The 22,782-nt window shown below is 58.8% G+C and overlaps 1 protein-coding gene across 2 annotated transcripts; it reads right to left on the bottom strand.

The window, feature by feature from the left end:
* Nucleotides 1-90: 90 nt before the first annotated feature.
* Nucleotides 91-17,255, bottom strand: LTBP3 (latent transforming growth factor beta binding protein 3). Of its 2 annotated transcripts, XM_055310480.1 has the most exons (28): nt 16,509-17,252; nt 13,314-13,643; nt 12,971-13,173; nt 12,714-12,819; nt 12,399-12,491; nt 12,100-12,222; nt 11,438-11,596; nt 11,169-11,354; nt 10,606-10,622; nt 10,454-10,526; nt 10,192-10,290; nt 8,219-8,344; nt 8,005-8,136; nt 7,748-7,876; nt 7,391-7,513; nt 7,026-7,148; nt 4,238-4,360; nt 3,875-3,994; nt 2,887-3,015; nt 2,460-2,627; nt 2,215-2,298; nt 1,816-1,944; nt 1,589-1,726; nt 1,355-1,495; nt 1,055-1,216; nt 885-965; nt 652-783; nt 91-501 (listed from the first exon to the last, which is right to left on the bottom strand). In XM_055310480.1, exons 1-28 carry the CDS (start codon nt 16,831-16,833, stop codon nt 350-352), a joined length of 3,906 nt encoding a protein of 1,301 aa, XP_055166455.1. In that variant the 5' UTR covers nt 16,834-17,252; the 3' UTR covers nt 91-349. The 2 variants fall into 2 exon arrangements, with proteins under 2 accessions (XP_055166455.1, XP_055166464.1); XM_055310489.1 differs by lacking the exon at nt 1,355-1,495 and having other exon boundaries at nt 16,509-17,255.
* Between the last annotated feature and the right edge of the window lie 5,527 nt (nt 17,256-22,782).

Genomic DNA, 22,782 nt, shown 5'->3' with positions numbered 1-22,782 from the left:
AGCCCCTCCTAGGAGGCTTGGGTCTGGTGCTGCCCTGTGGAGTCCATGCCCATCGCAGACGTGAACATCGATTTGTTCGAAAGCCAAGAGTAAAGAGGCACAATCTGATTTATCAGTTTCCAGGAAATGCCCTCTGGGAGGAAGCCTCCAGTGCCCCAGACCCAATCTCCACCTGTGACCTGGGTGGCATCCCGCTACAGATGCCCTTGGAACTCCAGGCACAGGAAGGGGTCTGCGGGCCCTGGAGAGCTCTGGGTCTAAGCCCGGAGTCACGGCAGACGATAGAGGCAGAGCTCGCCCAGGGGGTCAGGTGGAAGCCCCTCGCTGATGGCCAAGGTCTGGCTCTCCGTTAGCGGCGACGCTGGGGCACGCAGGCCCCATGCGGGCGGCTGCGCGCGAAGCCAGCTTTGCAGACGCAGCGGAAGGAGCCACTCGTGTTCACGCAGCGCTCACTCTTGCACAGCAACCCGCGCTGGTTCAGCTCTCGGCACTCATCGATGTCTGGAAGTGAGGGCGACAGGTGCGGGCTTCACCAAGGGCGCCAGAACACGCAACCCCCTTAGTGTGCCCCTCCACCCCCCTGCAGCTGGCCTGGGCGTTGGCCCCACCCCCCACAGCCCCTGCCCTGCCCCCTTCCCCCGGCTCGCTTACCCACGCAGCGCGCACGAGAGGCGTCGAGCTGGAAGCCACCGGGACACTCGCACACCGCACCGCCCGGCCGGGGCACGCAGCGGCCACTCACGCAGCGGCACTCATCTGAATCCTCTTCAGAGCTGTCCTCTTCTGCGCCGGGCGGGGAGAATGCGGACATCAACCTCCACCTCCACCAAGCTGATGGTTGATGACCCTCGTCGCCTCTGTCCCTTCCCCGTTGTTACACTCACCTCGAGGGGGCTTCCCGAGCAGCAAGGGGCTGGCATCCCAGAAGGAGTTGCTCTCACTCTGCGACGTCGGGCACTGGGGCCCTGGGAGGGACAGGGGCGGTCAGTGACTGGGATGCACCCGGGCTCCCGCCCCAATACTCCTCTGCCAGCTGCTCCCAGGCAGTGCCCACCAGCACCGCGAGGTGGGCAGGGGCGGCACTGGGCCCCCCAACCGCGGCCCTGGCGACAGCAGCAGTCGTCGAAGGTGAGGGCTGGCCCGGTCAGGGGCCCCGCGCACATGCCATCTTCTCCACGCTGGGCCCAGCACACGTCCCGTCGCTCTGGGGCACGCTCTATGGAGGAACACCAGGCATCAGCTAGGGGGGACAGTCAGCTCCCGGTTCCAACCTACCCTTGCAGGGCTGCGACCCCTGGACACCACACAGCGGAGGTCCGGGCCCTGGAGTCGGCCCAGGACAACTCGCCCTCACCGGCTGGGCTCTCTGGGAGCTGGCAATCTCGGCCGGCGGGCCCGGGCACCCAGGGCGGGCGGCACTCGCAGCGGTAGGAGCCCGGCAGGTTGACGCAGCGACCAGGGCGGCAGGCTGCCGGGTCCTGGCACTCGTCTATGTCTACGGGTAGCGAGGGCATGGGGGGGTGGCGGTCACAGCTCGGCCCGTCCCCGCTCCCCTCCTGGTTCCCCAGCCAGCAGGCCTGGGCCTCACCCATCTCCTCAGGGCTTAGACACTGGCGCTGCGCAGGGCTGTACTCGGCAGGTGGTGTGCAGGCACAGCGGTAGCCGCCGCGCGTGTTCTCACACACTCCGTTCCGGCAGTTGGACTCGTCCAGGCACTCGTCCACGTCTGCGGGGAGGAAGAGCGCGAGTGGACGGTACGGGCCCGAAGTCGGATGGTTGTGCGCGTCTCCCGGCCACTGTCCAATGGCCCCTTACCCACGCACTCCAGTAGGTTCCCGTCGTAGTAGAAGCCTTGCTTGCAATAGCACTCGTAGCCCGGCTGCGTATTCACGCACTTGCCCTCCTTGCAGATCTCCGCCCCAAACAATATGCACTCGTCGATGTCTATGGAGTGACAAGCCGCGGGTGCCTGTGGCCTCCACCTGCCCGGCGGCTCGGGCACGCGGTCAGGGCGGTGTGGGCGGGGCTTACCGCGGGAGCGGAGCAAACTCAGTGGGAGAGGCTTTTCCCGACGCTGACGTGAGCGGGGATAGGGGCGGGGCAGGCGCTGAAGGCGTGGGCGGGGCTTACCCCAGTGCTCGCTACCGAACTAGAGAGCACGGGCGGGGTCGCGGCGGTCCCAACATCGGTGGGCGGAGCCGCGTTGGGGCTTACCACGGTGGGCTGGGATGCCATAGTTGACAATGTTGTTGTCTTGGGTGTAGCCCTTCCCGTCTGGGCAGAGACTGTGGAACTCGGCTGTGGGGAGAGAACGGCCGTGGGAAGGAAAGGAGGCAGGACTGAGCGCGTGCGCACTGGCTGTCGGGGTCAGGTCGGAACTCTCCGCCCCATTTCCCACCGACCCAGGGAAGGCCGTTCCCCTACTCTGTTTCCAAAATGAAGAAATGGAGACTCCTGACCTGAGCTGTAGACTGGGCAGGGGTAGATCTCGCAGTGGTCTCCCCAGCCAGCCCCCAGTGAGCAGCAGCACTCCTGCTGGGTGACATTGGTGGCCAGTACACTGTCGCAGAACACCGTGTCATCGAAGTTAAGGTAGCACTCCTTCTTGTGGTGGGGCTGCTCCACCTCTGAGGGGAGCGGAGGGCAGCTCAGGGCCCTGCAGTCTCGCCAACCCACCTCCCCACCAACCTCATTCCTCTGCTCTTTCACATTCCCTGGCTCCCCTCAGCTGCCCTGTCCAGGGTCAAGCTCCATCCTCAACGTGGCATTCAGGGCTCCCCTGCAAGGCACTTCTCCCCATTCCCCAGATTCCAGAGTCCATCTCTGCACCAAAGCTGCAGCTAAGGGAAGTGGTGCAGCCTGAGGAGGAGCCTGGAGGGCACTCACCCTCACAGCCGTGCTGGTCCTGGGTGGGCGTGAAGCCCTCATCACAGATGCAAGCGTAGGAGCCCTGCAGATTCTCACAGGCCCCGTGGGGAAGGCACAGGCCCGGGTCCTGGCTGCACTCATCTATGTCTGTGGCAAGGGAGGGAAGCAGAAATAGTTGCTCCAAGGGAACCAGCCCCTCTTTTCTAAGGATGTGCCTCCAGGGACTCACACAAGCTCAGAACTCAAACTTCCACTTTGATCTCAAAGTACACACAATAGGAAGTCTGCTCGTGTCTGTCTGTGCCTGTGGGTAGAGGTGTGCACATTCACTGTCTTCTTCCTGAAACCTGTGATGGCTGTCACTGACAACAAATGGAGTCCTCAACTCGGCATTTGAGGACCTGCAGTTTGGCTTCCTGATATCTTTCAGTTTTATCCTTTAAACACCAGCACCCCCCAACTCTACGTTAGGAGCATTTTCCACACAAAACACAACTAGCTCCTTCCAGATCTCTGTGCTTTGAACACACTGTTCTTTGGGCCTGGAATACCATCCGTGCTTCTCTCTGCATGGGGACTTATTTATGTGTTAGGGGATCATCTTTATGCTCCAAGTTCCAATTCAACTGTCACCTTTCTGTTGCCAGTTAATCATTTGTCCAGACCTCTTTTGGCATCCTGAATGGTAGGAATCAGTTTATATGTCAGCCTCCCCTAGTGGGAACCCTGGGTGGTTGCTCCACATCTGTACATAGGATAGAAGGTGGCAAATAGTAGGTTCTCAGTAAACTCCTGCTGGCTACTGCACCTAAGGGTGAGCTGGCACAGAGTAAGTGCCACGTAATTACTTTCATTATTACTGTTGCTATTCTAGGTGAAGGAGTTGAAGGCTGCGTGAATGTGTGGACAGACGGATGGATGGAAAGACAGATCAACAGTGTATCTAGGAGATGACTGCCATTCCCTGCCATCCCTCCTCAGGAACTCTCAGCCAATCCCCCCATACCTTGGCACTTCCTGCCGCCTACCAGCCGATGCCCCTGGGGACAGAGACATCGGTAGGAACCATTGGTGTTGATGCAGTCACCCCCAATGCAGGCTGCGGGGAAGTCACACTCATCAATGTCTGTAGAGGATCAAAGGTAGGGGATCTCAGGGACTCACTCCACTCAGACAGCAGAAGGCTGCCAAGGCTACCCCCAGACCCCTGGGTTGGGCCCACACCTCATGCCCCATCTCTGATCCGGATTGGGGCTGGACAGGAAAGGGCCTGGCTTGTTTACAGGGAGCCCCTGGGCTTGGAGCCTGCGCAGTGGAAGTCCTGAGGTAGGGAGGAACAGGTTAACTCCCAACTCTTGGCACTGCTCACCCTCACATCGGCTCCGGTCTCTTGACAGATGATAGCCAGAGAGGCATTGACACTGGAAAGAGCCTGGCGTGTTGGTGCAGATGCCATTGTCACACACAGTCCCGGCCTCACACTCATCCTCATCTGTAGGACATGGGGGAGGGGAGGTGAGGGCCAGCACAGGATGGTCTCAGGCCTCTGATCCCCTTTCCCCACCCATACCTGTGGCATGGAGCACCGGAGCTGAGGCCAGGGGTGCTCAAGGGAAGTACAGGCCCCTAACACCCCTCCGTGTGGCACACAGTGCCCTGGTGACCAGGCCAGGTGCTGCCAGGGACCCTGGGCTGTGTCTGGTTCCAAAGAGCTCAAGCTTCCCCAGCTTTTGTCCATCCTCATCAGACAAGGGCACCTTCCCCATCTCCTCTTCCCATGCTGCCCTGGTCTTCCTTGCCCCAGCTGCTCTCACCCTTTCATCTGCCATGGCTCCCTTTCTTCCCACGTAAACAAGCCCCTCTCTTTGTCCTTCTCACGGAATAAAGTCTTCCGCTTGTGCAGTAAAGGAACTTGGCCTTCCCCTGAAAGCATGCTTCTCTGCAGTCCCTTGTGGCAGAAGCTGGTTCTTGGCCACACCTCAGACCCCTTCCAAATGTGCTCTGCCTCCACGGTGCACTTGGCCCCCATGCCAGCCTTCACCTTCTCTTTGCTGTCAGCACCCACCTTCCTAGTCTCCATTTCTCTGTCTTGCTCCCCCCTCGAGTACTTTTCAGCATCCATAGGGTCAGCCAGGCCTAGCCTTGACCTTACTTACACCATCAGTTTCTGTGACCTTCACTTTAGTGGCAGTTGCTTCCTCCCCTCCCCACCCCCCCCACCCCCGCTCCCCGGCCTCTGCTGTTCTCAAGTCCCCTATCCCACCTTCTCCCTCAGAGGCCTGCAACACCTCTCCTCCCTCAGCACTGCTCTGCCAGGCCATGCTTCCTCTGGGCCTCCAGATCCAAGATGTTGAGTAGGGTGCAGGCAACGGCCAGGCTGAGCACCCTGGGCCATGGCCACTCCCTCTGGCCTTAGGCCCTGCCTGATACTCAGTGTGGCTGGCACCACCCTGCCCCTCCTTCCAAGTCTGGACTTCTGGAAAGTCCCTAGGCAGCAGCTCCCATGCCCTTGGGCAGTCCCAAACCTCTACTGGTCATTGCAAGTCCCCTGCTGGACTCAGGCCCTCCTCCAGTGTTCATTGAGAAAACTAAGGGTAATCTCCTTTAACCTGAAAATTATTACATCTGCTAGAGCAAGAGATGTCCCTTCTCCTGCCCATGGCTCCTCCCCCAGCTGCGATTATCATCCCCTGGCCCACTTTCCTGGTATCTCCTTAGCCTACAACCCTAAACCCCATTCTGGTAGCCCCATGTCCCACTCTTCCTCACTTGCCGCCTGCATCTCTTGGCCCCCTCATGCCACAGAAGCCACCCAACCAAGGTTACCAGGGACTTTCTCATCTCACTACTCACTTACTTTACAAGAACGTCTCTTGTGCATTTGGTTCATCTTCCTCTGCCCTGGAAGCCTCTCCCCAGTTTCTCAGCTCATACTCGCTGAGCCTTCTTCCATCCGCCCCCACTTCCCACTCCTATCCCACCTTCTGTTGATGTGGCCTTGCCCACAAGGCTTTGCTGAGGCTCCACTCACTGGACCCACCCTCTTTGGCTGAGCAAGCGCACCCCAAGGCTCCACAGTCCCCAGAAGTCCACAATTCCAGGGGACTGTGTCTGGCCAAGGCTTCCAATCTGTACTGCCCACCCTCTGCTGGCATCTCCAGCTCAGAGGCCCACAGGGACCACCTACTCAATTTGTCCAGCATGAAATGTAGTGTCTTCCTTCTCAAATCTGCACCACCCCTGGAGGCCCTATCCCAACAAACAGCACCACCCACAGAGTCACCCAAACCAGAAACCTGGAGGGTCCCTCTCTCACCTTGACATCCAGTTAACAAGCCCAGGTAATCTGCTTTAATATTTCTCTTATATCACATCACCCCATGACCATCTTGAGGCCACTACCCTCATCATGTCCACCACCATCTGTGTCCTGAGTCTCCAGCAAACCGTCAGCTACTCTGCACACTCAGCAGCAGGAAACTTTCTAAAGCCAATGGTGAATCTCATCAGCCTTCCCCTTAAAATGCTTCAGGTGCCTCATAACACCCTCAGGATGAAGCTCAGCCTCCTGGGCAGGGCTCAGGGGGCCTCCTAGAGGGTGGGGCCCTGCCCCTCACCAGCCAGAACTCAGCCCCCCACCCTCTGCTTACACCTCAGTTTTCTGTGCATCCCGCACTGATTTTCACCTCTGAGTCCCCTGGTGCTGGCTTTCTTTGCTTGGTTAAATTCCTACTGTTCTTTCAGGGCAGTTCTGGCCTCCCCTCCTCCCAGCCCGAACCCACATTCCAGCCAGGCCCACAGCCCTGCATTCTCCAGTCTGTGCCTAATGTTTCTCAGTTTCTCTGAATCCCAGCCCCAGCCCACCTCTTGGTGCCTAAGAAACAGTGCAGCAGAACTACTAACGCCCCTCCTTGTCCTTTAATATCTTTTTTCCCCTTTAAATGTAAGAAATGTGCTTTGCAAAAGCAGCTTCAAGCCTCGCCTCCCTAAGACTCTTCTTCTGTAGAAATTCTGGTGGCCCTTTCATCAGTCAGGTCCAGTGAACTGGAGGGTGAATTAGCTATCTCCTGCCCAACATGGGACAGACAGGCTTACTTGGTCCCCAGCTTCCACGCGTGAGTGGGTGCGGGAGCATCGGGGAAGGGGCTGGGGCTCACCCTGGCAACTGCGGCCGTCGGGCGCCGGCGCGTAGCCCTGGGCGCACGTGCAGCGGAAAGAGCCTGGGAGGTTCTCGCACCAGCCGGGCGAGCAGGGGCTGCCCTCGGCACACTCGTTCACGTCTGCAGCGGCGAAGACGCGCCTCGGTCGCCGCCCCCTTGGACCCCGCGTTGTGCCGGGGCGGGGGTCTCCTCTGCCTGGGATGGGGGAGGCCCCCACTGCCAGGCGCCTCTCACCGCCATCTGCCCCGCCCCTGTCCTAACAGGACCCGGAAACTGCTGGGTCCCGGAGACAACTTCCGCGCGGGCCCCGCCCATCAGCCTTCGAATCCCCGCCCCGTCTGGATCCACGCCCCGCCCCTCACCGCGGCAGGCCCCGCCCCCTTGGCTGCGGTAGCCGGGCTGACAGGGAATGCACTTGAAGCTCCCGGGTTTGTTCTCGCATTTGCCATCCGGGCAGGAGCTGGGATCTCGGCACTCGTCGATGTCTGTGCGGGGCGGGGGAGGAGGGAGACCCATTTGGGGACAATGTGGCGGGCCAGGCGCTCAGTGTCCTGGGTGGGGCCTCCCTCCGTTACAGATCACCAAGGCCAACCCGGTCCTCTGGGCTCCCGCAGCCCAACCTCTCAGAGGCCCAGGGCTGGAGTCCAGGCCTCCTGCCCCCAGCCCAGGTCGAGGGACAATAGAGGACCCCCTGTCGGTCTGGATGGGGTCTCCCCCACCTTCGCACACGGGTGGTCGTGAGGCTTTGAGCCGGTAGCCGGGGTAGCAGTTGCACTTGTAGTGGCCGGGGAAGTTGAGGCAGAAGCCGCCATCGCCACACAGGTGAGGCTTGGCGCACTCGTTCAGGTCTGAGTAGGAGGAAGAGGGCGTGAGGGGGTTGCCAGGGGCGGTGGAGGCGGTTACACGGCAATCCAGAGGAGAGGCCCCCATCCGCCCTGCCCCACCCCTACCCCGCGCTAGCCCCCACCGTGCTCACCCACGCACGAGCGCCCCCCGGCGCCGACGTGCAGGCGGTAGCCCCGGTTGCAGTGGCAGTTGTACGAGCCGCCCGTGTTCATGCAGACGCCCCTCCCGGCGCCGCATGGCTCCGCCTCGCACTCATTCACGTCTGAGAAGGACCCGGGCGGGGAGATGTCTCAGGGCGTTGGGATCCTAGGCCGCCCCGGGGCCACCCACTCCCCGGCGCTCACCCACGCAGTAGCGGTGCTGCGGGTGCGATCGGTAGCCGGGATTGCAGTGACAGGAGTAGTCCGAGGGGCCCGGGACGCACTCTCCGTGGCCACAGATGTTCTGGTTCAGACGGCACTCGTCTGTCTCTGGGAGGCGGAGAGGGGGAGGCGGTTGAGCAGGGGGCTGAGCAGGGAGCGCTCACTTTCTGCCACGGTTCCGGTTCCCGGGCAGACCTCCATGCCCTATTCCTATGACCCAGATCCCCGAGCCTGATCACACCATGACCTCGGGTCCTTGTAGCTCATACGCCAATCCTAGGATTTCCTGCACCTCCATCCCAGATAACCCCAACATCACGACCCCAGAGGGCAACCCCAGGTTCCATTCCTAACCTCAACTGTAGTATCCCTGATATTTCTATCCCTACTACCTTCCATCTCCAGCACCCCAAACGCCATCACCTCCCCTCAGGGCCATTCAGTCATCCCAATACCCCTACCCAACAGGCTCTGAGACCCTCCCCCTCCACTCACAATATTTAAAACCCTGTAGCCTTAGACACTCCCCTATACTCTAGCCCAGTGACCCCAACACCTTTGCCTCAGGGACCTGGGTCCCCTATTCCAGAATGGTTGCTTTCCTCCTCCTCCCAAGGCAGGCAAGGAGCTCATTTCCTGGGAATCCGCATGCCCCCTGGTTGTGCAGAAGTGGTCAGATCCAGAAACCCGCTTTGCACTCTTTGTCACCAGTCCTGAACTCCCTGCCTCCTATGTTCCTCCTCCTCCTCCCTCACTTCCCTCCTCCTTGAAACCCTGGACTGGATCCTGAGCTCTGCCCCACCCCAAACACACCCAGCAGGCTGCTCTTTTCACCTAGACTATCTGGCTCCCCAGCCTCCTGAACACCCCCTCCCCTGAGAAGCCTCCCTAGGTGCCTCTTCCCCCACATTCCCACAGCCCTGAGGGAGCTGTCACTCGCTGTCCTAGCCCATACGGGCCTCCAGGACTGCCACCCTGGGCCCTCACCCCCAGAGCCTCCTAGATTCCAATCAGCTGGTAGCTCCTTTGTAGCTCTGGAGCCCACCCAGACAGACTAGAATCTGGCTCCTGACTGCGGCAGAGGAACAAGCTATTGAATCTGAGCCCCCGTATTCTCATCTGGAAGATGAAGCTAACCATACCCACATTCACAGTAGGAGAAGGTTAAATGATATTTAGTATGTAAAACCCTTCAGTCAGTGCCTGGCACAAGGCAGTTGCTCAGCCATAGCTAGCAATTATCATGATGCCCCAAACCCTACGGACTCTTCCCACAGCCTTTGGGATCAAACCCAGGCCTCTTAACAAGGCTCTGTGAGTTGGCTCTCCCTTGGTTCAAAAACACTGGGCTGTGTGTGGTTTTCCATCCACCAATGTTTCATGTACCCTTTGCCTGATCTTCCCTTGGAATGTCAGTTTTCCCAACCTGCACACCCATTCCTTCCCCACTTCTTGTTCATTTCTAACACTCTTTCAAAGCCCTGCCCAGAAAACCTTTTCTCCTTGCCACCCTCCATATTATCACAACTCCCAAACTTCTTTCCTTCTCGGATTTATTTTTCCACGGCATTTATGAGATTTTTAGCCACTGATCTGTCTGGTGTCTGTTTGCCCTGCAAGAACAGAGAATTTCTGGCTTTGGTTTACTACTGTATCCCCAGCACCTAAACAGTGCCTGGCACGTAGTAGGTGCTCAATAAATATTTGTTGGATGAGTGGATTAGTACCCTCGGACTGAGCTGAGCACCAAAATACTGGCATTATTCAAGGGCAGAATGGGGTCTCTGCTGCACACAATGGCTTCCCCAGAGGCCAGTGCAGTACACAGCCTGGCACAGAGTAACCCCAGGATAAATGTTAGTGCTCAGGAATGATTGGGGAGGTGGTGAGGGAGGAGTAAAATTAAGCCAGGGAGGGGTCTTCTCTGGGTCGTGGCCTAGGTGGACAGGTCTTACCTGTGACCTGAGTAGGAGCGATCTCCACTGCACTGCGGGATGGCGGGAGGTCTGGCAGGAACCAGCGCACAGTGGGAGGCGAGGGCCGAGAGATCAACTCTGTAGGCAGAAGTGTAGATCCATCAGCGGTTGTGAACAATGGGAAAGCCACCCCTCTCTAGGCAAGCCATTGGCTAGGATTTCACATCCAGCTTCACTATCCTTTTGTGGCTCCTCTGTCAACCACCCCCATGAGGACTGGTTCTTGCAGTGCCCAGCTCACCCGGGTATGGCCTGGCAGGAGACATGGTGGCAGTCGGGTGACTCTGCTGTGCTGACTCCTCCTCGATCACTGGCTGTGAGGACAGTAGTCTCCTTAGCTTCCCATTGTCTCCTTAGCTTCCCTGCTCCTCCCGCCCAGGCTCTCATACTCACTGAGTCCGTGCTCACCCCTAAAAGGGAAGATGATGGGGCATTAGTGCAGGGCTGGGAGGAGGGAGTTAAGACTAGGATCGGCAGTTATTTGTGGTTAGGGTCTCTAAGAGTTCAACAATCATGTCTCTGGGTCAAGTGTCAAGAGTTAGATCCTAGGGTCAGGGAAACAGTTACAGGGAGCAATGGCTGGTCAAGGTCCTTGGGTTATAGAATAGGGCTTAGGAGGTGATCTCTAGAGTCAAAATCCTTGGGTCAAGAGTCAGAAGGTCATATCTAGGTACAACATTTGAGCTGGATCAATGCCCTGGTGGAAATCAAAGGGGTTCCGTACTCAGAGGAATAAATCTGGAGGAAAATGGATGGTCAGATCCTATTGATCAGGGGATAAATCCTAGGGTTGCAACCTTGCTTAGGGACAAGAGGGTTAGCTCTGGGGGCCAGTGGTTAGGTCAAGGATTAGGGGTTAGGGGTTAGACTCTGAGGTCATATCCGCAGGTCAGGAGTCCAGGGGTCAGGTCTAGGTGTTTGGCATCTGTCAGGGAATGGAAAGGGTCAGGCCAGACCTCGCTCTTCCTCTGTGTCCTCAGGTGGTGGTGCCCGGCTAGGGCTCTCGGGGAGCTGTTGGGGCTTGGGTGGCCCGTCGGGGTGCAGGAAAAGGGAAAAGTCACTTTCTCCCTGAATGGTGAGTGTCTGGTGGGAAGTGAGGATGTGGTACCCCTTCCCAGCTGGACAGATCTCCTTGAAGGCAGCTGCCAGAGCAAGGGGCAGAGAAATGAGTATTTCCTGGACAGGCACACAGACGGCCCCTCAGCCCCACACACCTCAGGCTCACCGGTGCCATCAGTGGGGCAGCGCTGGCACCTCGCACCCCAGGCCTTGCCCACACTGCAGCAGCAGAGCTGGCGGGTAAGGCGCGTGGTCAGTGGGTGCTGGCACTGGTGCTCTGGACTCACCAGGCGGAAACACAGGCTCTTCTCCTCTGGCTTGTCCGCTGCAGGGGCCAGGGGCAGGCATGGGCATCCTGCCTTGAACACTGCCCATGTCCCTCTTACCAACTGCTCCAGACCTTGCCTCTCTGGCTCAGACAGCCCTTGATCCTCATGTGGCCTCTGACCTCACATGACCCTGAATTCATGTGATCCCTGAACCTGTGTTTCTCTGGCCGCATGTGACCCCTGAAATCTCTGTGATCAACTGGCCCCACTGGCCCTTGATTCTAGTTGCTCTAGACTCTATCCCTCCTACCCAACCAGCCCATGATCTCATATGACCCTCACTCTGTATAGCCCCTGACCCCATGTGACCTCTAACCAGATCTCATGTGACTCCTGAGCCCACTGATCCCTGATCCTATCGGCTCTGGGCCTTATTCCTCCTCCAATCAACCCTGACCCCACTCTGACCTTTGTGACCTCTGATCCTTGCTGCTTGGAGCCTTACCTCTCCTGTCCATGCCTTGTGACCTCCCCAGGACCTGAGCCCCCCCATTCTCACCAATGCACTGCGTTCGGGAGGGACCCAAGCTATGGCCAGGTGGGCAGACGCAGCGATAGGAGCCAGGGTTGTTGAGGCAGTCACCATGGCGACACATGCCTGGCATCGCGCACTCGTTGATGTCTGTGGTAAGTGGGAATGTGATCTCTCTAGTGTAGGGTCACAGGGTGACAGCAAGCTGCTCCAAGAACCTCAAGGTCCTGCTCCAGCCCCACCTCCTCTGTCACCCACCATGGGACCTCCCACAGTGACAACTGGCTTATCCCTCCAGTCCACAGAATCTCCTGGCTGGCCCATACCCTGGCAGTGGGTGCTGTTGAGTCTCTTGTAGCCCTGGGGGCAGTCAGCGCCCACCTCCCCACGTACAGGTCCTGGTTTCTGCACCCCTGTGTCTGCAGAGAGAGGACAGCATGGCAGGGGAGGATACTGGGGGTCCTGCGGGGAGGGAAAGGAGGGCGCTGGGGAGGAGCAGAGTGGGATGCTGGGAGGGGGGTAATTTGGTGGGCAGTGAGAGGCTCAAGCTGCATAGGCTAGGTCCTCCCCCTGTAGGGGAGGAGGAGGTATGCATGGGTTCCCCCCTGCAGCAGCGGGTATCCCTGAGCCCAGGCACTCACACTGCAGCTGAGGGCATTTATGGCACTTGCTCTGGCCCCATGCGGTGCCGATGCTCCCACAGCAGTCCTCCTGCTTGGTGAGGCCCGGGAGGGGATTGCTGCCACACTAGGGGAAGTTGGAACAGGGGTCACAGGGGGCCCAGCCCCACCCGGCCTCCCTCCTCAGGGGACCCCTGTTTTGCGCAATCCGCATTGAGCTGGGACAGGATAACCCTGAGACCCAAGGGCTGGTCCAGCTGGACTGTGGATTCACTCACGGGCTGCTTGGGTAGTGTGTCCTGGAAGCAGCGGCCCAGGGGCTTCTGGGTGGGTGGCCGGGGGTGCTGGGGCTTGGGGTGCGGCAGCAGGTGCTGCGAAGGGGCGGGGCCCTCGGCATTCGGCCCCTCGATGCGGTGCACTTGGACCGAGGCCTCGGGTGGGTGGTGGACGCGCACGTTCACCACGGGGGGCGGGGCCTGCACTGAGGGGCGGTGCACGGTGGCTTCAGTGCTGCCCCACACTACAGGTTGTCGAGCCAGGGGGCGGGGGCTCCTGGAGGTCCCACCACCAGTGTGTCCGCCCCCTTCGGCCTCCCCGGGTCTGCCCCGTGTGGTCCGGTACCTTCTGCTGAGATCTGTCCTGGCCCAAGGGGCACCAGGAAGGCTGCATGCTGGGCAGGGGGTCCCTCCCCAGGCCCCGGCGGATCAGCGATCACCTGGACCGCGTAGATGGCGTGCTTGCTGGCCACAGACTCGCTCTCTGGAGCCAGGGGCGGCAGCGCACCTGTGGACAGGGCCCCGGCCCGGCCCAGCCCAGGGCCCGAGCCGCCGGTGCTCCCGCCAGCTCCTCCAGCGGGCACCTGGCAGAAGCGACCCGTGAAGTCCGGGGGACACAGGCACTGGTTTCGGGAGGAGCACTGGCCACCGTTCATGCAGGGCAGAGGGCACACCACTGAGGAGGGGAGGTAGATCAGGGTCCAGGCACATAGGCACCCCCAGCCCCCAGTCCCCAGCCAGGTCCCTCCTCATCCCTCTCTTTCTCCTCTTCTCCACTTCCTTGCCACCCACTGGTTCTGTCTTCCTTGAGAAGCTGGTTTTGGAACCCGTAGAAACTGCTCTCTAGGTCTTCCCAACATTCTTCTACCCATGTTAGCTTCTGGAGTCTTAAATCCTGGATTTAAATCCTAGCAAGGAGGCCATGTGCCAGCTGTGTGGCCCTGAGCATCTTGCTCCTCCTCCCTGTGCCTCAGCGTTCTCATCTGTAGGGATGTTTGTTGTGTCTACTCAAGGAGGTAATGCCTGTACAAATACTCAGCACACTGCCTGGCACATGGAGGGTGTTTAAAAAGTACTAGCAAATGATGGTGCTGGTGGTGATGGAACAGCTGCTTTCTCCTCTGGCTTTCCCCTCCAGACTTTCCTGGGAATGTAACCTCTATCTGGCACTTCCTCCTCATTCTCCCTCATTCAGACCTCAGCCCTCTCTGAGCCCTCCCTCCTTTCCTCCTTCTGCCTTGCCATCCCAGGGCCTTTACCTCACCACTATCAGCGATGCCCACATCTCTAGCTACTACCTCTCTGGGACCTCTCTTGGCCACCTCCATCCAGGGAACACTGTCAGAAATCCACATCCTCTTCCCCCTCTTCCCCTCCCACCTTGGACTACTGCCCCTAGAGAAACCCCTCTCAGGCAAAGCCCTGATATCACACCCTTGCCCACGGCTTGCTTCATCATCCAAACATTTAAGGCTCTCCATGGCCCAGAATGAATCTGTTATAAGTTGATCCCCCTCTGCTCTTTCCACATGCACCCCATGCCTTAGCACTCTTCTCCCTCCTCCTAAAAACACATCACATCTCCTGCCACTATGGCTTTTTTTTATTCATGCCACTCCCTCCCCTTGGGGCCCTGTCCCTCCACCTCTACGTATTCAAATATTACCCTTCCAGCTTCAGCTTCTCCTCTGGGAAGGGAGCCTTTTCCCATACACCCACCCCCCTCACCTCTGTTCCCTCTCCTGAGTTATCACCCTCCGCCCAGCTCTGTCTGGCACTTGACTTGGTTATATTTATGTCTGTCTCCCACACTGTAAAGGGTGCTTTGGAGGGCAGGGCTGGGTCTGCCTCGGCTCTGGGTCTGCCTCTCCCCCCAGAGGAGGTTCAGGGGGATGAATGAAGGAGTGACTGAGTGACAGGCTGAGATCTATGTCTTTCTGCAATACACACTCACATCCCACATCCAGCCTTGGGCCCCTGAGCTCTCACACCAGACCCAGCCCCTCTCCTGCCTGCCCCGTGGCTGCTCTCACTTCTTAGAATGGAAAGATGAGGGTGATGTTCTTCTGGACACTTGCAGTGCCTCAGAGGGACAACCCACATCTATGGCCATCAGGGCCTGGCTAAGAGCATCCCAGCCCAGCCCATCCTGCCAGGACTGTCAGGGCAGAAGAGGCGTGTCTTGGGCTGGGGGAGGCAGGATCCACTTCTTCCTGCCTTCCAGTGAGTCACCCATAGCGGTGAGGGTGACCTCTCAATGACACCCGCCCACTGTGGCCTGGGCACCAAGCCTGAGGGATGTGGGCAGCACAGATGGAGACAGCAGCCTGGGCAGTATGGCCAGGGGGTCTGGGAGGCTGGGCCCACATACACTCACACGCACGGTCATCCTGTCTCTCTCTCTCTCTCTCTCTCTCTCTCTCTCTCTCTCTCACACACACACACACACACACACACACACATTCATTCTGGCACCAACACAAGCTCACAGAAACACTCTCATAGTGACTGGAGACATGCACCCAAGACAACACAAAGAAACATGTAATTAATCACAGAGTGTTACTCCAAAGCCTATGCATGCACACAAGCGCACACACACACCTCCCAAGAACTATGGACCACATCAGTGGGGTTCCTTGGGTCTGTGAGTCTGTATGTGAGTATAGGAATGTGTAAGAGGGGCCGTTTTGCTGGTGCCATCCTGGGCCCAGCTTAATTACCCTGTCCAGGAGGGTAATTACTGCTGGGACACCTCCCCCAGCCTGGCCCACAGGGCCCTGGTAGGAGGAGAGTGGAGCGCCAGGGCTGGCCCTTTGAAGAGAGATGCCGGGGAAGGGGCAGGCTCCAGTTGGAACTGGGGAGTCCTGAGGGCTTGTTAGGGAGGGGAGACTCTGAGGCAGAGTCTTGAGAGCTTAAGGGGAAGGCATAGGTGGGACACCATGAAAAAGAAGGACTGAGGAACCAAACCAGCCCCCACCTCCAAGCCTGCATTCCACTTGGTAGGCCTCAGCACTTCTTTCCTCCAAGACATTGCCAATATCTAACTTCACCCCCAGCCTTGGCCTTGGCTCCTCCCAGAGCATGCAGGTGTCTACCCCTGGCAGGCCCTGCTTTAGACGTTTTGAAAGGACTTTTCGTTTCTTCCAGCAAATCTGTTCCTTAAGGGAATATTTATCCCTTCTCTGTGACCTCCGGGCCCCAGCTCACATCCCTCAAAAGCCCCTGTGTGCTGACTTCGATTCCCTCTCAGAACCCAGGGCCTTCCCAGTGGCCTGTGTCATCTGGGACCCCAGCATGACCCTATACCTTAGGTCTCAGCCCTACCCCAAAGCTGTAAGGCGGGGTCCATGCAGCCTTCTGACTCTAGCCTCAGGACTCCAGCCTCCCAAGCTCCTCAGGTCACTGGGCCCCCAGGCCCCAGAGCTCTGCTTTCCGCACCCCTGGCCCCCGGTGTCATGTACCCTACCCGGGCGTGTCTCCCGCATTCGTCCCGGTGCCTGCCTTCCCGCTCCCCCGACCCGTGCCCCCTGGCCCTCACCCACGCGGAAGCCGGAGCCCGTGAGCGTGTCGGTGCTGTGGCCGTTCTCTCCGATGAGCGTCATGTTGGAGCCCTGCTGACAACTGTCCCGACACTGGCCCTTGAGACAGGTCCGCTTGCAGATCACGGGCGCAAAGACCACCTTGAAGCGCTCGCGGGCCAGCGCCCCGCCCCCGCCGGCGCCCCGCTCGCCCGCCGGCCCCCCCTCGGCCCCGCCGCCCGGGCCCAGCAGCAGCAGCAGCAGCGCCAGCAGCCCCGCCGCCCCCGCCCCCGCCCCGCGCATCTCAGGGGCCTGGCCGCCAGCAGCCCCGCGGGGCCGGGGCATCCGGGGCCGCCCGGGCTATAGTCGCGGCGCCCGGGGGTGGGGGATTGGGGTAGCAAGCCGGGAGCCCCGGGAGGGGGGAGCGAGGGCCGAGAGGGAGAAGAACAGAGGAAGCGCGCAGGGAGGGGACGGCAGGCGCGGGCGCGGGCCCGGCGCGAGGCAAAGAGATGGAGGCTGGACTGCGGGGAGCCCGGAAACTTCCAGAGCCCCGGGAAGGAGCCCAGCCACGAACCGGGGCCGGGGGCGGGGGGCCTGCGAAGGCCCCAAACTGAGGCGGCCGCGCGAAGGCCGAGCGAGTTGAGGCGGAGAGGAGGAGCGAGGCGAGAGGAAGGCCGGGCGGCCGGCCCGCTCCGCGCCTCCCCCGGCCGGGCTGGGCTCCCGCGGCCGCCGGGAAGCAGGGAGCGCGCGGGGCGGACGCAGGGAGAAGTGAGCAGTTGTTTTCCCTGGCTGCGGCGCGGCGGCGGCGGCGAGGGGGGCTGGGACGCTGGCCCCGGGCCAGGGAGACAGTTTTTTTCTGTTTCGAGCGTCGCCGCCGCGGCCCGGAGGAGCGAGGGCGTGCGGGCGGGCGGAGGCCGGGGGCGGTGCCCGCCCCAGATGCCCGCCCCGCCGGAACCCGCCGCCGCCGCAGCGCTGGGCGCCTTCCAGAGGGCCCTCACCTGGGACGCCGGCCGGCCCGCCAGATTCCTCCGGGCGGGGCGGGGCGGCGCGGGGCGGCGCGGGGCGGGGCGGCGCGGCCGCGTCCGAGCGGGAAACCGAGGCTGGGGGAGGGCCCCGGGGCCCCGGCGAGGTCACGCGGCTGCCGGCGGCCAGGGGGGCTGAACCCCGGCCCCTCGGCACCCTCCCAGCCTCCCTTGCGCACGCGGGGGGCTCACCACCCCCAGAGTCACTTCTCATTAGTGCCGGCCCGTTGCCTTCTGAGGAGGGGGCCCAAGGCAGAGGGCACCGTTTTGGCCAGGGGCTCCGTGAGGGGTCCAGAAGAGGGGCAGAAAGAACAAAGCTGGAGACCCAGCTTCCCTGCCGAGCACCCCCCCCCCATGGCTTCCTGGTGCCCACCCTGCCCCCGCCTCCTTCGCCTTGTCTGGCCGGGCTGGCGGGGCTGGCTCGGGGCCTCAGACACTCTGGAATCGCCAAGGTCTGAGCTCAGGGCCTGGCCCCCTTCCCAGGCTAACAGCCGGGAGGAGGGGGGTGCAGCTTGAAGGCCCAGGGGGCTGAGGAGGGACACAGCAGGGCCCCAGGGCAGGGGTTGGCAGGGGCTGAGGAGGGGCCAGGCCTGTCCACTCATCTGGAACGGAGGCCCAGAAAGCTGCAGTGTCCTGAGGCCCCAGCCATAGTGACAGAGCCTGGCCAGGAGACCCCAGGATTCAGGGTCTGGCCCACAGAACACGTTGGGGGTGCGGGTGTGTGTGTGACCAGGGCATCCGGATGGGGACACTGCTAAGTCAGAGTGGCACCAAACCCTCTACTGAGGAGAGGGGGTTCGGAGACTTGCTTTTAGAAACACCTGTCCAAGGAACTCCTGCTTTTTACTCTGAAGACGGATTTCTTTGGGTAGCTTCCGATGGGGCTAAGGGAGACCCTTAAAGTGGTGCCCTTACCTGAATTGCTCAGTGGTCTCTGACCTGTTCATACAGTCTGGTGTTGCAGGGATGGGGTGAGGCCACATCCTCAGGGGATCCCTACTGCTGGAACCCCAAAGAGGGTGTGAGGAGCAGCCCCACCCTCCCTCAGGGTACAGGTTCAGGGAATACTACTGAGTGCTTACCACCTGCCAGAGGCAAGGCTGAGCGTTTCACAGTCATATTTTCCTCACACTCCTTTGAACCTGACCCTCCAGTGACCCTAGATAGAGCAGGCTGTGGCTCCCCTGGGAACACAGTACAGACAGACCAGGGATAGAGTCTTAATCTCTCCAAGCCTCAGTTTTCTCACCTGTGAAATGGGGATCTAGTTGTTCAACAAACTGAAAACCTACCACATACCGAGCTGTTGCCAAGAAATAGAACCAACCCCTGCCTTCTTGAAGCCTCTGTACAGGAGGGGACTGACATGTGACACAAATCAGTTCACACGTGACTGTGGGTATAAGAGACTGGTGCTGTGAGAGAAGAGCAAGGGTGTGGTGGGACCTGGACAAAGGGACTTGTAAGCAGGAAGCTGGCAGAGGAACAGGGGTGCACAGGGTGTATGTGAAGCCGGCCACACTGGAGTGGAGCCTGCAGTGGGCCTGAGAGGGTCAGGGGATCAAGAGACAGTTACAGACGGCTTGCAGGTCTGAGGGATGGGAGGGGAGAGGCTCCGTTCTTCTAGGAACTAATAGAAGGCAAGCAAAGCTACAGGGTTCGAAGGGGGAGGGAGAATATGGAGATGGGAGGCCACCATGAGGAATCTGGGTTTCCTTTTCATTGCAATGGGACTGTATCAGGGCAAGAGGGGGTGCTGTTGCCATCATCTCTGGAGAGATGATACAGTTTGGACACAGAGATATATTTGGGAGGTGGACTCCAGACACTGGGAGAGGCAGGTGGCATGAATGGTTCCAGGTTTCTGGCTTGAGCCCGTGGGTGGGTGAGGAGGGTGGCAGAAGAGAGGGAGACACAGGGAAGAGTCTGGAGTTTTGTTTGGGGCTTGCTGAGTTTGAGATGCTTGTATCATCCAAATAGAGACATCTCCACCCAGAGGCCTAGAGCTCAGACAGAATGTGCAGCCTGCTGACACAGACTTAGGGTCCCCAGCATACAGGGGCATCGATGGCGGTGGCAAAGGACCGGCTTAGCCTGGGAGGAAAGAGGGCCCTGGGTGACCCAGGGAGGTCCCCACTCCCAGATCAGGGAGAAAAGGCAGAGTCAGAAGTGACTCAGAAGGAGCAGCTGGGGAGGGCACAGTGGAAATCCAGGGACATGATTGGAAAGAGTCAGAGGAGTGTTTTGGGAGGAGTGCGTGGCCAACGGTGTCTCCTGCTGCTGAAAGCAGGATAGGGTGGTGACTTGGGGCAGTGCAAGCAAGCACCCAGCCCAGTGCCTGGCTCATACTGCGAGCTCAGTAAATGTCATTTATTGTCATTACAAAACTCCTAAAGCTCCGCAGGGAACAGTGGGCTAGGAGTGGGTGGTGGAGGGGGCTAGATGGGAGGGAGTTTTTACAGAGGGCTAGGAGACCACCAGGGACAACAGAGGGAAGCCCTGGCGGCTGAAGGGACTAGGAGGGGGATCTAGTGCCCCACTAACTAAACTCCTGTGGCTTGCAGCAGAGACCCTCTTGCTGTCTGCAGGGAGGGGGGCTGGGGAAATAAATATTCCCCTAGTCTCCTCTTATTGAGCCAGGCCTCCCAGGGTCTGAACTCCAAAGGAAGCCTGAAGGCAGAGGCCCCTGGGGGGCTTTAGCACACGAGGTTGGCCATGGAGCAGGGAGGACAAGGAGGCAGAGTGGACCAGCAGGGCAGACTGTGACAGTCCAACCCACGGGGTATCCTTGGCCTGCACACTCTCTGTCCTTATCTCCTGTGTCACCACACCAGCCATCCACTCCCCTAGAATCTACCGGCATGCTTCCGCGCCCCCTAGACGGAGTTCTGCAAGTCCAAGGAGACATGACCTCTTCTGTCATTCTAGATAATTTCCATCACCTAAGAGGGCTCCCCACTGCCACTTCTGCCTGCCCTGGTCCCTCCTCTACCTGGTGCCAGAGTCGCCTTTTAAAACCTGATTCCAACCATGCTACTCCCCTGCTTAAAAAAAACTCCAGGCTTTCCCTTGGCTGGCCTAGGCCCACAGGATCCTTTGTGGGGTTGGGAGGTGGGATGGGGTGGTGAGGATGATCCTTCTTGTCTAGGGTTCCTGTCTGTAGGAGGCATTTCCCTACATATTTCTCTAAAACAACCCTTGGCCCTCTGGACTGAGGCTTTGAAAGATGAAACAGACTCAGGTCATCAGGTAAGGCATGGGGACTGAAATCCAGCCTGCCTGATCCAAAACCTAGACAGTGCTCCTGGGAAGGAGGAGTGGGAAGGGTCCCACAAATGTCCTGAAGATAGGTGAATGGGGCCCTGAGAGCAATGAGGAGCTCTACTGGAATAGGGCAAAAAGGAAGCAGGGGACCCAGACTCAGGAAATGTTAAGACTGCTTAAAGGTTAGGAAAGGCTCCTTTGTGCAGAGGTTCTTGAGGCCCAGAGAAGGCAAGGGACTTGGCCAAGGTTACACCGCCGGTCAACAGCAGAGCCAGGACTCGAACCCAGGGCTCCTGATGGCTCATGAGGGGAATTGGCTGGACAGGGCATCAGCAGCCTGCATAAGGAGGTTCTATTTCAGGAGGCGGCATAGCACAGCAGTCATTTTCTGGCTTTAGATTTTCCTGGCTGCATCCTGTACTAACTATGGGAATTGAGAAAATTCTTCAACTTCTATAAGTCTCAATTTCCTCATTGTTAAACACAGAATCAAATGAGCTGACATTTAGGAAACCCTTGGTAGGTGCTGGCCACATAGTAAGTGCACAATATATCTTAGCTCCTATCCTTGTGATCTGGGTCTGGGAACCATGACAGTGGGACCTGGGCTGCCTGTGGGGATGTGGGCCACAGCCCCCGAAAGAGAGCCTTTGGGCCACCTTCAGAGTTCTGAATGTCTTTGGGAAGCTTCTGGGTTCTGAAGAAAGACATGGCTCTGGAGGGTGGGGGGGTGAGGCTCCTCATCAGTTCTGAAGATGAGGGTGGGAAGTTTCAGAAGCCTGGAGGGGACAGTTCTGCCCTGAAGCATCTCTCTCCAAAGACACTCTGCTGAGCATGGGTGTCCAATGTGCCACCAAGAGATGAAGGGCACTGAGAGATGGGATTGGACAATGAAATGAACCTTGCTTCATGCTGGAGCAATCAGACGGGATCTTAGGCCCTGCTACCCTTCTCCACCTTTCAGACACAGGAAAACCCCACTGAGAGAATCAGGTTCTAGATGTGCACTGCCCGGAGTCCCAGCCCCGCCACATCCCAGCTGAGTGATGGTGGAGAAATCTTATCCTGCTCAAGCCTCAGCTTCCTCGTCTATAAATGGGGGATGATGATAAGACCTAATTTACAGCGCTGTCCTGAGCATTAAGTGAGATAATTCATGCAAAGCCCTTCATACAGTGCCGAAGAAAACAGGCACCAAAAGTTGAATAGTATTCTTTTCAAAAGATTTTATTTATCTGAGAGAGAGAGAGAGAGAGAGAAGAGAGAACACGAGCAGGGAGAAGGGGGAGGCACAGAAGGAGAAGCAGATCCCCCCCTGAACAAGGAGCCTGATGCAGGGCTTGATCCCAGGACTCTGAGATCATGACCTGAGCCAAAGGCAGATGCTTAACCAACTGAGCCACCCAGGTGCTCCAAAAGCTGAATAGTATCACTTCTATCACTGCATCATCTATCTAGCTCTTTCCTGTTTCACAGAAACGTCAGGCCAATTCACATCTTGGTGAAAAACAAGAAGAAAAACTGACCCCTTTTGAGTGCCTGTTAGTGTGAAACTACAATAACATAAGTTATGTTTTTCAGACTCACAGCTATTCAGCATAGACCACTTGGTACTGTGTGAACCTGACCTCCAAACCAGGCAGTCAAGCGGTGGCTGGAATAGAGTTGTGTGTGCATATGTGCCACCATGGTGTTTGCTGTCCCTGAGGAATGGGCCTAACTACCACCACGTCAACAATGCCACAGGTAGGGGCAGATGTTGGGCTGCCTCACATCAGGGTGTGATATTCTTTGGTGAGGGAATAGTCTGAAAGAGCCCAAGCCCACTGCTTCCCAGACAACTGGTGTACCCACCATGATTGCTATGAAAAGGCTTTATTGTCAGCTTTTCTAGGATTTTCTATGTACCCCTGTCAAGGACTGGGAAGGGGCTGAGATTGTCCCCTACTTGCAAACTAATAAGTGAGCCCACCACTGCTTTGTGCGTGCTGGCAGAAGACACGAGATT

Source organism: Nyctereutes procyonoides, unplaced genomic scaffold, assembly GCF_905146905.1.
Source record: "Nyctereutes procyonoides isolate TBG_1078 unplaced genomic scaffold, NYPRO_anot_genome, whole genome shotgun sequence".
Lineage (NCBI taxonomy): Eukaryota > Metazoa > Chordata > Mammalia > Carnivora > Canidae > Nyctereutes > Nyctereutes procyonoides.
This window is presented reverse-complemented; position numbering and strand designations above follow the sequence as displayed.

Bases quoted from the DNA above. Each gene is read 5' to 3' on its own strand.
- LTBP3 (XM_055310480.1), bottom strand. From the start codon at position 16,833: ATGCCCCGGCCCCGCGGGGCTGCTGGCGGCCAGGCCCCTGAGATGCGC. The intron at 7,149-7,390 runs GTGAGGGGCGGG...TCGCCGCTGCAG, and splicing joins AGGGGGCGGGGCCTGCCGCG to ACGTGAACGAGTGTGCCGAG. The intron at 2,299-2,459 runs GTCAGGAGTCTC...CTCTCCCCACAG, and splicing joins CTGCCCAGTCTACAGCTCAG to CCGAGTTCCACAGTCTCTGC.